The 14,955-nt window shown below is 44.1% G+C and overlaps 1 protein-coding gene across 2 annotated transcripts in view; it reads left to right on the plus strand.

The window, feature by feature from the left end:
- Positions 1-14,955, plus strand: part of DCAF13 (DDB1 and CUL4 associated factor 13) — a 38,756-nt gene that overhangs the window by 7,993 nt on the left and 15,808 nt on the right. For both annotated transcript variants that reach the window (XM_056522545.1, XM_056522544.1), the window contains exons 3-9: positions 1,865-1,972; positions 2,070-2,159; positions 2,795-2,950; positions 3,071-3,148; positions 7,443-7,525; positions 11,523-11,687; positions 14,402-14,537. In XM_056522545.1, coding sequence (XP_056378520.1) covers positions 1,865-1,972; positions 2,070-2,159; positions 2,795-2,950; positions 3,071-3,148; positions 7,443-7,525; positions 11,523-11,687; positions 14,402-14,537 — 816 coding nt within the window. The remainder of the gene's footprint in view (positions 1-1,864; positions 1,973-2,069; positions 2,160-2,794; positions 2,951-3,070; positions 3,149-7,442; positions 7,526-11,522; positions 11,688-14,401; positions 14,538-14,955) is intronic.

The raw sequence follows: 14,955 nt of genomic DNA on the forward strand, positions 1-14,955 counted from the left end.
CCATTATTTTTCCATCTATGGACCCGTGAGGCTTGTTTTTTGCGGGGCCAAGTATACTTTGTAATGACACCTTTTCGTGTTTCCATAACTTATGCTCTGAAACAAAAAACAATTATTTGTGAGGTGAAATAGAAAAAAAATGCAAATTTGGGGTTTTTCTTTTTTTCTTGTGGTCAAACTTACATATTATTTTGATACTTTAGGTTGGCCTGATTATACCAATACCACATTTTAGTTTCCATCATGTTTTAATAATGTAATTAAAAAAAAACTTTTTAATAAAAAATAAAAAAAATTCCCTGACCACTATAATATTTTTGTTTTTCCGCATGCTGGGCTGTACGAGGGATAATTTTTGGGGCCGTAATATGCTGTTTGTATCGGTACCATTTTGGTATTGATCGGACTTTTTGAATACTGTATTTTTCGCCCTATAGGACGCATCGGCATATAAGACGCACCCAATTTTAAAGGTGCAAAATCTAGAAAAAAAAAAGATTCTGAACCCAACAGTGATCTTCAACCTGCGGACCTCCAGATGTTGCAAAACTACAACTCCCAGCATGCCCTGACAGCCGTTGGCTGTCAGGGCATGTTGGGAGTTGTAGTTTTGCAACATCTGGAGGTCCGCAGGTTGAAGACCACTGGTATAGGAGGTTATACTCGCGTGTCCCCCGCCGCTCTGGACCCATCACCGCTGCCCTGGATGTCGCTCCATCACTGTTGCAGCGTCCCCGTGGTGTCCCCGACGCTCCGGACGTCTTCTTTCCTGCGATCCACGCTCTCCGTTGTTGTCATCACGCCGCTCCTATTGGATGACGGGACGACGTGATGACGTCGAAGGAGAGCGCCGGCCATGCAGGGGATCCCGGCACGGAGCAGACACCGAGGAGGCAGGTAAGGTCCCTCCCGGTGTCCTGTAAGCTGTTCGCGGCAATCAATGCTGACCGCCGCATCTGAAGGGTTAATACAGGGCATCACTGCGGTCGGTGATGTCCTGTATTAGCCGCGGGTCCCGGCCATTGACGGCCGCAGGGACCGCCGCGATAGGGGTGTATTCGCCGTATAAGATGCACCAACTTTCCCCCCAGTTTTGGGGAAGAAAAAGTGCGTCTTGTACGGCGAAAAATACGGTACATTTTTACTTCCTTTTTTTCTGGGATATGATGTTAGAAACATAAAAAACAAAATTCTGTGATTTTTTTATTTTTTATTTTTTTATTTTATTTATTTATTTTTACACCTTAATGCTATTTACTGTCCGGGATATAAAATGTTATTTTTTAATAGTTCGGTCAATTACGCACGCGCCAATACCAAATATGTTTATTTTTATTATGTTAACATATTTTTATATGGAAAAGGGGGGTGATATGAACTTTTAATATGGAAGGGGTTAATGGGTGTTTTTAAAGTGCAACGACAGTTCTGGCTTTAGTGATGACTAGAGATGAGCGAACTTACAGTAAATTCGATTCATCACGAACTTCTCGGCTCGGCAGTTGATGACTTATCCTGCATAAATTAGTTCAGCTTTCCGGTGCTCCGGTGGGCTGGAAAAGGTGGATACAGTCCTAGGAGACTCTTTCCTAGGAATGTATCCACCTTTTCCAGCCCACCGGAGCACCTGAAAGCTGAACTAATTTACGCAGGATAAGTCATCAACTGCCGAGCCGAGAAGTTTGTGACGAATCGAATTTACTGTAAGTTCGCTCATCTCTAGTGATGACCTGAGACTTGCATTGAGACTACAGTGTAAAATCTATGGAACACCAATACCAATGGGTCCTTGTGAATAAGATCTGCTGCTTCAGTTGTCAAAGTAATTAAAAAAAAAAAAAAAAAATGTGTATTATTTTCTCAGGTGAAGTTATGGAATCTGCCCACAAGAAATTGCACCCGAACAATACAAGCTCATGACGGCTTTGTCCGAGGGATGTGTGTCCGATTCTGCGGGACTTCTTTTTTTACGGTATGTAGATGCGAATGGATTGTTAAAGTATCTCACTCTTGGGTACAAGATCCCATCACGTATATTTTACTACATGATAACGTCTTATGTGTGTTAGGTTGGTGACGATAAAACTGTGAAACAATGGAAGATGGAAAGTCCTGGATATGGGGAGAAAGAGGAGCCACTCCATACAGTACTTGGAAAGGTAACGTACTGAGGGCTTGATAAGTTCATCTTTCTCGACCTTTAGCAGAAGCAGATTTGAGGCCCCGCACCCCTGTATAGTAAGTGCACATGGTGTGATATGAACTGGGTGGCCAGAGACTGTCATTAGAGATGAGCGAACTTACAGTAAATTCGATCCGTCACAAACTTCTCGGCTCGGCAGTTGATGACTTATCCTGCATAAATTAGTTCAGCTTTCAGGTGCTCCGGTGGGCTGGAAAAGGTGGATACAGTCCTAGGAGACTCTTTCCTAGGACTGTATCCACCTTTTCCAGCCCACGGGAGCACCTGAAAGCTGAACTAATTTATGCAGGATAAGTCATCAACTTCCAAGCCGAGAAGTTTGTTCGCTCATCTGTCATACTTGAGTCCTGATACCGTAGTTACACGGCACTAAAGTTTTGATCTTATGTTATACACAGTAGACCAGTGTTTCCCAACCAGTGTGCCTCCAAAAAATTGCAAAACTACAACTCCCAGCATCCCCGGGGTAGTTTTGCAACAACTTGAGGTCCACAAGTGGAGACCACTGCCATAGACAGTCTCAGTATGCGGTAGGCTGAGCCTCTTCATCTTGTGAAATACTAACTTTGAGTCCCTCTCTCCTCTTTGCAGACAGTCTTTACAGGCGTGGATCACCACTGGAGGGACGCTGTTTTTGCCACATGTGGACAGCAAGTGGATATTTGGGATGAACAGAGGAACGCTCCTATGCGCACCTACACCTGGGGAGTGGACAGTCTCCATGCTGTCAAATTTAACCCCATTGAGGTAACACAGTTTTGCTTTTTTTTTTATTTTGCATGGGCACTTTTTTTTTATTTTTTAAACATTGTCGATTAACATTATTTTCTTATATGTGAAATACTGACTGAACCCTTTGTTTTTCAGACACACATTATTGGAAGCTGTAGTGCAGACAGAGGTATCGTTCTGTACGACATGCGGAAACCTACACCACTGAAAAAGGCAAGTCCCTCAATAGCGCCCTCTGTGTGTGCCACTGACCAGATACCTGTGTTCAGCCTTAAAGAGTAACTATCATTAGCTAAACTTTCCCTAATCCCCCTCCCCATCTGTCCCTGACACTTACTACCTCTATCCCTGTATTCATTTTTATTTAAATCCCCATTAAAATACTTTTTTTTTTTTTTTTTTTTTTTAAATGCCATCTTTGGTAGCTCAGTGTTCAGCTCTCTTTGGAGGGCAGGAAGTGGGCGTGGCCCGGCAGGCGCGGCGTCATCTGATGCCTGGCCGGGGCTCGTTTCCGCCCATCTTCCTATATGCGCACATACAGGCGTAGTACAGGGCAGGGACATCTATCTCTCTCTCCTGTATTAGAGATGCGCTGCAGTGAGAAGAGGGATATGCTGGGGGCGGGGATTTTCAAATTTTGCACACAGTGCGCTGTGGTCGCTCGCTGTGGACAAGCATTTTGGACCACGCTACCCGGCCAGCAGTGGTCCGAAGGTGCTCAACGTGAGGGGGGGGGGGGGGGAAGGATACCTGAGCCATATAGGGTGACACCTAGTGGTCAGGTTTTCTAATGTAAAAAAAAAAAACACTGAAAACAAGTTTGATTTATTTATTTATTTTAAGTAACATATATTAGAAAGAGATTTATTTTTTGCATAATCTTTTTAGTAGAAAAAATAAAGTTTTAATGAGAGTACCCATTTAATCCTATTATTCATATGTGCTCATCTGTAGTGTAGTTCACCAGAAAAATGTTAACCCCTTGCTGTTGTCCACAATATACTAAATATACAGGGCTGCCACCCAGTGCAATCCATCATACAAGTATACATCGGCTCAGTAGCGGATGCTGCTACACCGGCCAGGCATCTACTTGGTTTGACAGGCAGCTCCTTTCTGTTACTCCAGCAGCCACATGTGATTGTGAGGTGCAGATTGGCAGCTGGGGGCCTAATACATAATACATTGCAATACAGAAGTATAGACTTAACACAGAAATTCCAGCACCACGATCATGGAATAAGAACGCTGCTTTATATCAATTGACAGGAACACAGAGCACAGCATGCACAAACCAAGGAGTGACGCGTTTCGGCGGGCGTAGCCCGCCTAAACACGTCACTCCTTGGTTTGTGCATGCTGTGCTCTGTGTTCCTGTCGATTGATATATCAATAAAGCAGCATTCTTCCGTGATCGTGGTGCTGGAATTTCCATGCTTTTGGCTTCCCTACGCATGCTGTCCTCACTCTTCTGTGCACCTCTGACCTGGTGGTGAGCTTGACATTACACAGAAGTATAGACTTGTATTATGAGCTACAAACTATCATGGTCATGTCCCCTAGGGCAGCGTTTCTCAAGCGCGTTCCTCAAGCACCCCCAACAAATCATGTTTTCTGGGTTTCCTTAGTCTTGCACAGGTGATATAACACTGGTGATGCCTGATTCACTGACCATAATTTTATAATCTGTGAAAGACTAAGGAAATCCTGAAAACATGACCTGTTGGGGGTGCTGGAGGACCACGCCTGAGAAACACTACCCTAGGGTAGTAAGAAAAGAGACCAAAGAACGGCACCTCGTGTATTAGCCAATGTGCTTGTTAGACACATGTAATGGGATTTAACTGCTCACCTAGAATATATGGTATATACAATGAAGGCGTTTAAACATGCATGGGATAAGCATAAGGCTATCCTTCATATAAGATAGGGATACGTATAAGGCTATCCTTCAAATAAGATAGGGATAGGTATAAGGCTATCCTTCATATAAGATAGGGATAGACATAAGGCTATCCTTCATATAAGATAGGGATAGGTATAAGGCTATCCTTCATATAAGATAGGGATAGGCATAAGGCTATCCTTCATATAAGATAGGGATAGGTATGAGGCTATCCTTCATATAAGATAGGGATAGGCATAAGGCTATCCTTTATATAAGATAGGGATAGGCATAAGGCTATCCTTCATATAAGATAGGGATAGACATAAGGCTATCCTTCATATAAGATAGGGATAGGCATAAGGCTATCCTTCATATAAGATAGGGATAGACATAAGGCTATCCTTCATACAACTAAAACAAAGGAAAGCGCTCCATAGTGTGAAACCGTCTAGATAAAATTCGGTGAAGGTAATGAATAATGCTCACCTGCGGTGGTTGTACTCAGCCGAGCACAACAATGGTAAAAGCATGTAGAGAAAGGGATTTCTCAGATCAGGCAGCCGCTCCTGGGATAGGTGCAAAATGACCACAGTATTCCTCTAAGGTGAACCACAGGATTAAACAGGCACCAAGAACTTGTGAGGAGCAATCAGTTTATTTTACCCACAATGCAACGCGTTTCGCGATGAAGACCGCTTCATCTTGGCGCCTGTTTAATCCTGTAGTTCACCTTGGAGGAATACTGTGGTCATCCTTCATATAAGATAGGGATAGATATAAGGCTATCCTTCATATAAGATAGAGATAGGCACAAGGCTATCCTTCATATAAGATAGAGATAGGCATAAGGCTATCCTTCATATAAGATAGAGATAGGCATAAGGCTATCCTTCATATAAGATAGGAATAGGTATAAGACTATCCTTCATATAAGATAGGGATAGGTATAAGGCTATCCTTCATATAAGATAGATAGGCATAAGGCTATCCTTCATATAAGATAGAGATAGGCATAAGGCTATCCTTCATATAAGATAGAGATAGGCATAAGGCTATTTTTCATATAAGATAGGGATAGGCATAAGGCTATCCTTCATATAAGATAGGTATAGGTATAAGGCTATCCTTCATATAAGATAGGTATAGGTATAAGGCTATCCTTCATATAAGATAGGGATAGGCATAAGGCTATTCTACATATAAGATAGGGATAGGCATAAGACTATCCTTCATATAAGATAGGGATAGGCATAAGGCTATCCTTCATGTAAGATAGAAATAGGCATAAGGCTATCCTTCATATAAGATAGGGATAGGCATAAGGCTATTTTTCATATAAGATAGGGATAGGCATAAGGCTATCCTTCATATAAGATAGGAATAGGTATAAGGCTATCCTTCATATAAGATAGGGCAAGGGATTATTGATAGGATTCAGATTATTGGGCAGACTAGATGGGCCAAATGGTTCTTATCTGCCGACACATTCTATGTTACATGCTTTTGGTTGAATGTCACCCCCCCCCCCCCCCCCCCCAGCAGCACTAAAAATACAGTTAAATAAAATATCTAAAAATATTTTGCATATAGTAATTTCTCCTCATATAGTGACCCCCATATAGTAAATTCCCCTCCCCCTCATAAAGCCATTCCCTTGCTCACAGTAATGAACAGTACTACAGTGTAAGCAGGAGCACAGAGGATGTCTGCTGCACAGCTATCACGGCTGAATCTCACCCATAACAGTCCAGAAGTGCAGTCTGGAGAGGGGGCTCCACCCCCTGACCCTAGGTGGCTCCACCCCCTGACCCTAGGTGGTTCCACCCCCTGGCCCCACCCCTTGAGCTTTACATTCCTGTCTGCTGCGCAGCCCCATGAGTGCTGTATTTATCTGCTTGAGCCGCTGAAGTCTAAGCCGCCGCCGGAGTAGGTAATCTCCTAATTTTGACAAGGGACAAATTGAAATATCGCAATCTGCAATAATCGTGATTCAATTGCGATATATCGTTCAGGCCTAGTCTAGACTATAAATTGGACTATTGCCACTGCTGCATGTTCATTGAGGAGAGCCCCAGGTTTATGCTCTGAGCAGCAATGGTGACTCCCAGTATATCCGTAAACTGTGAAGGGAGTAGTCACCATTGAGAAGTAAGAGGTGGTGACTACCTGGTTGGCAGTCTAGTCCCTCATTAGCATAGTATGAGCAAGAAATAATGGCTTCTCTGAATAGAGGTGCCCCTATCGATTAAGCTGCAGAGCAGTTTCACGTCAATGTTGTCAGCACACGGTTTTGCATTGGTCATAGTTAGAGCTAATTTATAGGTAATACCCCATGTTACCGGAGCGCAAGAGTCTCTGTATTACTCCTATAACTGCCAGATCCCTATTATGCCATAACACAATGTAGCCCGGGGGCATCAAACGTGCCCATAAGGCCATTGCTACCTGTTAAGATTTCTTAGTATCTAAAAATAACCGTCACAATACATAGTTCTAAGATAAATGCTCCACAATTATTTCTTGAGGTATATGTGTGTATTGTATTCACTTTCTCCTTAATATAAAGTTCTCTCTTTGTGTTACTTGTAAAATAATCAGGATATTTCTCTCTTGGGGCAGATTATTCTAGAAATGAGGACAAACGCTCTCTGCTGGAATCCTATGGAGGCCTATATATTTACAGCAGCGAATGAAAACTACAAGTAAGTGTGAGGCTAGGTTTCCACTTGTTTAATTTTTTTTTTCAAAAATGCCAATTAAAACACCCATTCTGCCGTATGGCGTTTTTTAAAATTTTTTTGTAATTTTTTTTTTGTAAAAAAAAAATGCTGCGGCCAGATGTTAGCTGGCAGTCAATATGGAACTCCAAAATGCCATATCCACTTGGCGTTTTTCAGTTGGAGTGTTTTTTTTTTTTTTATAATTTTGTGAAACGTTTTATTAGTAATGTATTGTAATTATGTGTTTAATAAAGTGTGTGTTTTTGGCTTTTATAACTTTGTATTTTATTTTATTTTTAAATATATATAATTTTTTTTTTTTTTAGGTACTACGACTCCCAGCATGGAACAGACTGTAGTACCTGTACTAAAAGAAAGATTGCCCCGGATGTCACTCCTGACACCCTTTGTGATCCCCCTGTATAATCTCCAGAAGCCGGTGGCATAGCCGCACTTCTAAGCTCCCTTGCTTGGAACTATACGTCTCTGTGATGTGAAGTTCTCTTCACATAGCAGATTCATATTTGCTGTTCAGAGCGGTAATTGTGGCCGGATGGTGTTGGCCAATCACCGCTCTCAGTGACATATACGAATCTGTGATGTGAAGAGAACTTCACATAACAGAAAGATACAGTGCGGGTAGGGGACCAGAGAAGTGCGGCTGTGCCACCGGCTTCTGGAGATTATACAGGAGGATCGCAACGGGTGTCAAGAGTGACACCCGGGGCGATCTGTCTATTAATGCAGGTACTGCAGCTCCCAGAGTGTGCTCCATGTTGGGAGTAGTAGTACCTGTAGTTAAGGACAGATCACAGTGGGTGTCACTCCTGACACCCCCTGCGATTGTCCTTCATCCTTCTGAGATGTGGAGCGGCTTTCTTCTGAGCTCCTCATCTCTGCACTATACGGCCGGCCAGTGATGTGAATAGAAATTCACATCACTGATTCATATCTCCCGCTGAGAGTGGTGATTGGCTGCCACCATCTGGCCAATCACTGCTCTGAGCGGCAGATATGAATCTGTGATGTGAATTTCTATTCATATCACTGGCCGGCCGGAGATTATAGCAGAGATGCGAGCGCTGTAGGGAGCCGCTCCGCATCTTTGCAATATAAAGGACGATTGCATCGGGTGTCAGAAGTGACACCTGGGGCTATCTGTCTATTAGTACAGGTACTACTACTACCAGCTGGGAGTAATAGTAGTACCTAAAAATGAAAGAAAAAAAAAAAGTCAAAAACGCACTTAAACACATTAAAATGCATTACTAATAAAGTTTCACAAAATTAATTATAAAATATCTATTATCTTTACAATTAAATTCTGTTAAAATAAAAATTTCATTCTGAAAAATGTTTCTTTAAATACTATTTTTTTTTTTACATCCCTACTGCATCCTTTCCTTTAAATTGTTTATTTTTTTTTGTTTTGTTTTTTTGGTACCCGAAAAAAAAGTCTTAAAATAAAAAACTGGCCCAAAAATGCAATTTACACACACAGGCAAAAATGGCAGAAAAAAAATGCCAAAACACAGAAAAATGCTGCAGCTTTTTTTGTGGTCCAGAAAAACCTGTCCTAAATCGTGCACATATTGGCCGCCCGCTCACTTTGTATGTAGGAATGTCTGTCCATTTTGGTCTGCAGGTTGCTTTTATAGGAACAGATCCTCCCTCACCTGTATGGTCCCTATTACACATGAAGATTATTGGATGAAAAGGCTCAGATCGCCCAATGTAAAAGGACCAGCGATCAGCTGACGAATGAGCAAACAATTGGCTGTAGACCACACACTATTTGTGTAATAGGGATAAGTCTGATTACAGCGAAGAGCCTCATGAATGATCCAGCAATCATGTGTGTGGCACAACTGATCGAGCACTGTAAATGAGTGCCAGTCACAAAAAACAGCACCTGCAGACCAAGATGGACGGACACTCCTTCAGGACTGCGCAGGCCAACTAATATGGCCTTACGATTGTCAACCGTATCATTGCCCCTATTAAAGGGTTTGTTTAGGATTAGAAAAACTGATGATTTCTTCCAAAAGCAACACCACCCCTATCTTAAGGTTGTATGTCATATTGCAGCTCAGTTCCATTGAAGTGAATGGAGCCAAGTTGTAATACCACTCACAACCTGAGGGCAGGTGAGGTGCTGTTTTATTTTTTATTTTATTTTTTTGGAAGTAATTAGCTTAGTTTTTTGTTCCTGGATAACCTCTTTCGGTTCTATTCACAGGTACAGTATCCTGTGCATATTTAATGTGCATGATTTGAAGTTGCAGATTTGAAGCTGTGTTCGGTCATTTCGTTTACATTTAAATCTGCAGTTTCGAATCCTGCACATTAAATATGCAAGGATACTGTACGTGTGAATAAACCCTTAGTTGCTAAACCTGTGAAAATTACTGGAGTTTATCAGCTGATAGTGAGTTGACTTCACGTTTTCGACGCAAGACCATCCTAGTAAACTGGTTCTCCACTTTAGACAGTCCATGCTAGACCTCCTGGGGGGGGGGGGGGGGGGGGGCGCAATAATCAGCTGCAATTTATGGAAAAACCTGTCAATAACTTTTGAGTTGCCTTACAGCGCCACCACAGGAGAAATTAAGCATTACACAGTGTCCATTCACATCAATGGTTTGTCAGTGTAATACTGGACAGGACATGTCCTCGAAAAGGAGACAATCGTTATATTCTCCCTGGCCAGGAGAAGTTTTATGAACAGAATACCCCCCTAACCATTGCCTTATTTCACTCAGAATCGACTGATGGGGTATATAACAATGGGTTTTCTAAACTGGGTAGCTACATTAAAGGGGTACTCCGCTGCTCACTTTTTGGAACAAACTGTTTCGAACGCTGGAGTCGGCGTCGGGAGCTTGTGATGTCATAGCCCCGACCCTTCAGGATGTCATAGCCACGCCCCCTCAATGCAAGTCTATGGGAGGGGGCTTGACGTCTGTCGAGCACCCTCCTATAGACTTGCATTGAGGGGGCGGGTCGCGACATCGTGTGTGTGGGGGGGCGCGCATCTATAACATCACAAGCTCTCGGCTCCAGTGTTCGGAACAGTTTGTTCCAAACAGTGAGCAGCAGAGTACACCTTTTTAAAGGGGTACTCCGGTGGAAAACTTTTATATTTTTTATTTTTTAAAATCAACTGGTGCGAAAAAGTTAAACAGGTTTGTAAATTACTTCAGTTAAAAAATCTAAATCCTTCCAGTACTTATCAGCTGCTGAATACCACAGAGGAAATTATTTTCTTTTTGGAACACAGAGCTCTCTGCTGACATCACGAGCACAGTGCTCTCTGCTGACACCTCTGTCCATTTTAAGAACTGTCCAGAGTAGGAGAAAATCCCCATAGCAAACATACTGCTCTGGACAGGTCCTAAAATGTACAGAGATGTCAGCAGAGAGCACTGTGTTCGTGATGTCAGCAGAGAGCACTGTGTTCGTGATGTCAGCAGAGAGCACTGTGTTCGTGATGTCAGCAGAGAGCACTGTGTTCGTGATGTCAGCAGAGAGCACTGTGGTCGTGATGTCAGCAGAGAGCACTGTGGTCGTGATGTCAGCAGAGAGCACTGTGGTCGTGATGTCAGCAGAGAGCACTGTGGTCGTGATGTCAGCAGAGAGCACTGTGGTCGTGATGTCAGCAGAGAGCACTGTGGTCGTGATGTCAGCAGAGAGCACTGTGGTCGTGATGTCAGCAGAGAGCTCTGTGTTCCAAAAAGAAAAGAATATCCTCTGTAGTATTCAGCAGCTAATAAGTACTGGATTAAGATTTTTAATAGAAGTAATTTACAAATCTGTTTAACTTTCTGGCACCAGTTGAAAAAAGTTTTCCACCGGAGTACCCGGAAATAGAGCAAAAAAGCCAATTTCTCACCTTTTATGTGAATTTACATGTCTTTTGATTTCTTTTTGACTTCACAAACTATTTCCAGGATTCTCAATGTATTGTCTTGTCCTGCAGGCTGTATACATATGACATGCGAAACATGGAAGCCCCCATTAAGGTACACACGGACCACGTGTCGGCTGTCCTGGATGTTGACTACTCTCCAACTGGGAGAGAATTTGTGAGTGCCAGCTTTGATAAATCAGTCCGCATATTTCCTATTCAAAGTGGGAGCAGCAGGTGAGTTTATCCCCAGAACCTTTCAAAAATGGGTACAAGATAAAGTTAAAGGGGTTATCTGAGGAGCTGAAAAGATATTACATTTCTTCATGCTTCATATCCACCTCAGTCCCTTATCAAAAGTCCTGGAGATCGCATGGGATCCCAGTGGCCGGACCCCCATGATCATCTACTTATCCCCTACCCTGTGGATAGGGGATAAGTTCATTTTCACTGGAGTTCTCCTTTTAAAAGGAATCCCTAGACGCCAAGAAGAGCTATTACCGCAGTGTTTTCCAAACAGTGTGTCTCCAGCTGTTGCAAACCTACAACTCCCAGCATGCCCAGACAGCCAAAGGCTGTCTATGTGTAAGATCAGTTTTATTAATATTGGAATGAATGGAAAGAAGTGACTGGAAGATCCAGGAAAATTCTTTGGTGTTGGACGTATGAAGAAAGCCGGACCACGAGGATGAAAACCAGGTGCTGTTTGTTGTGCAGAGATGCAACGCGTTTCGCTGCGCGTGTGCAGCTTCATCAGCCTGCCTGATGAAGCTGCGCATGCGCAGAGAAACGCGTTGCATCTCTGCACAATAAACAGCACCTGGTTTTTATCATACGTCCACTGCCAAAGAATTTTATTGGGTGTTCCAGTCACTTCTTTCCACATATTCACTTCAGGAAGGCTGCGGACGCCACATTAAATCCACGCACTACCCATTGTTGTCTGTGAGTTCACACAACCTGGTAAGCGGCTGTTGGTTCCTCTCCCCCAACCCTGCCATCTCGAGATCCTACACACAGAGCGCCTTCTGTTTCTTCTCTTTTCTAATATTGGAATGAAGCTGAGTATAGGGTGGGTCCAGATGCTGAGCCACATGGTGAGTGCAGGCTGCTAACTACAGCTGACACCTGTCAACAGCCGGGATTGGAGATAATTCTCTAGATGCTGTTTCCGCATACTGTTTAAGTTACTCGAGTATAAGCCGAGTTTTTCAGCACGATTTTTCGTGCTGAAAACGCCCCCCTCGGCTTATACTCGAGTGAACAAAAAACCGTTTCTGGCTTTAGCTGTGAGGGGATGGTCCCGGTCGTCCATCTCCGCCTGTCAATCAGTGATCTTCAACCTGCGGACCTCCAGATGTTGCAAAACTACAACCCCCAGCATGCCGGACAGCCTTTATCATCATCCAGACCCCCCTTTTGTTTTCTACTCACCTCCCCTCGGTGGGAAGGAAGAGTGAGCTGGTCCAGGCCATCCATATTCGACCTCCTATGCTGTAGGGACCGTCCGGTGGGAGGGTTAGTTGTTCCGGGCTGTCCATCTTCACCGGGAGGCCCTCTTCTCCGCTCCGGTCCGGCCCTGGACTAGTGATGTTGCCTTGACGACGACTCGCAGGGACGTCCGTGCATGACGTCCCTGCGCAGTGGTGTCATGGCAGCGTCACTAGTCCGGGGCCGGCCCGGAGCGGAGAAGAGGGCCTCCCGGTGAAGATGGACAGCCCGGAACAACTAACCCTCCCACCGGACGGTCCCTGTAGCATAGATGGCCGAAGATGGACGGCCCGGACCAGCTCACCCTTCCTTCCCACCGAGGGGAGGTGAGTAGAAAACAGAAGGGGGGTCTGGATGATGACGAAGGGAGTGGTCTTCAACCTGCGGACCTCCAGATGTTTCAAAACTACAACTCCCAGCATGCCCGGACAGCCGATGGCTGTTCTGGCATGCTGGGAGTTGTAGTTTTGCAACATCTGGAGGCCCGCAGGTTGAAGACCACTGAGAAGGGATTGACAGGCGGTGATGATGACAGGGGTCTGGATGATGACATGGGGGGATGATGTATTTCCCACCCTAGGCTTATTGTCGAGTCTCGAGACTTTTCCTGGGTTTTTGGGGTGAAATTAGGGGCCTCGGCTTATATTCGGGACGGCTTATACTCGAGTATATACGGTAATCAATTGATCATGTGAACAGGTCACGTTCCAGAAAGGGCAGAATGTCAGCTTAGTAAAATGGAGATGCAAAGTATTATATTTTTCAGGGAACAGCATCACACCTGTCCACACTCCGTGTTTGGTATTGCAACTCAGCCATATTCCCTTTAATGGAGCCATGCTGCATTACCAAATATAACCCATAGACAGGTATGGCATGGATGGGCACACAACCAGGGTAACTTCTGAGCTATTAAAGGGGAACTCCGGTGGAAAACAAATGTTTTCAAAGAAACTGGTCCCAGAAAGTTAAACAGATTTGTAATTGACTTCTATTAATTCTTAATCCTTCCAGTACTTATCAGCTGCTGTATCTTGCAGAGGAAGTTGTGTAGTTCTTTCTAGTCTGACCACAGTGCTCTTTGCTGCCACCTTTGTCCATGTCGGGAACTGTCCAGAGCAGGAGAGGTTTTCTATGGGGATTTGCTCTTACTCTGGACAGTTCCTGACACGGACAGAGGTGGCAGCAGGGAGAAAGAAGGAGGCGGCTAGAAGTTAGTTGATTCAAGCCAGCCATGTCTTACGTTAGTGGTCCCAGCATGCCTGGACAGTCGTTGGCTATCCGGGCATGCTGGGAGTTGCAGCTTTGAAACATTTGGAGGGCCACAGTTTTACATAGACAGAAGTACTGGCGCTTTTACTGACCTAGAAATAGATGTAACTATCCCAGTAGTTGCACTAAGTAAGATAATTGTAAATTCATACCTGAGCTCTAACCCTGAACTGTACTCCTGATCACAGGGAAGTGTACCACACCAAGCGGATGCAGCACGTCACCTGTGTCCGGTGGTCTTCAGACGACAAGTTTATTCTGTGCGGCTCGGACGAAATGAACATCCGTATTTGGAAAGCGAATGCCTCGGAGAAACTCGGCCTGGTAAGATTTGCCGGCATAGTCCAGGAAAGCAATATATTAACCCCCTCCCGACCAATCACATACATGTACGTCATGACCAGGAAGGTTTTCCCGACCTATGATGTACATGTACACTATGCAGATACTGGCAGCTACTCGCTAATAGCCAGCAATGTTGCCTTGGGACCCCCCCCACAGCGATCTCTCTTATCAGCTAGTCAAATCTGACTAGCTGATGGCAGCTTTTCGCACATAAAAATCGTAAACTGCGCAGTTTTTGTGTCCCAATCACGGGGATAGGGACACACACACTGCTCTGCTAGGAGACTCCAGTGTCCCTTACCTGTCCCCCTTCCCCCGGTGTCCCTTTAGTTGTACAACAGCTCCCCCTGGTGTCCTAAACCTGTTACTGCATGTTTTGTGTACTAGACACTGGGGT

The sequence above is a fragment of the Hyla sarda genome, chromosome 5 (assembly GCF_029499605.1).
Source record: "Hyla sarda isolate aHylSar1 chromosome 5, aHylSar1.hap1, whole genome shotgun sequence".
Lineage (NCBI taxonomy): Eukaryota > Metazoa > Chordata > Amphibia > Anura > Hylidae > Hyla > Hyla sarda.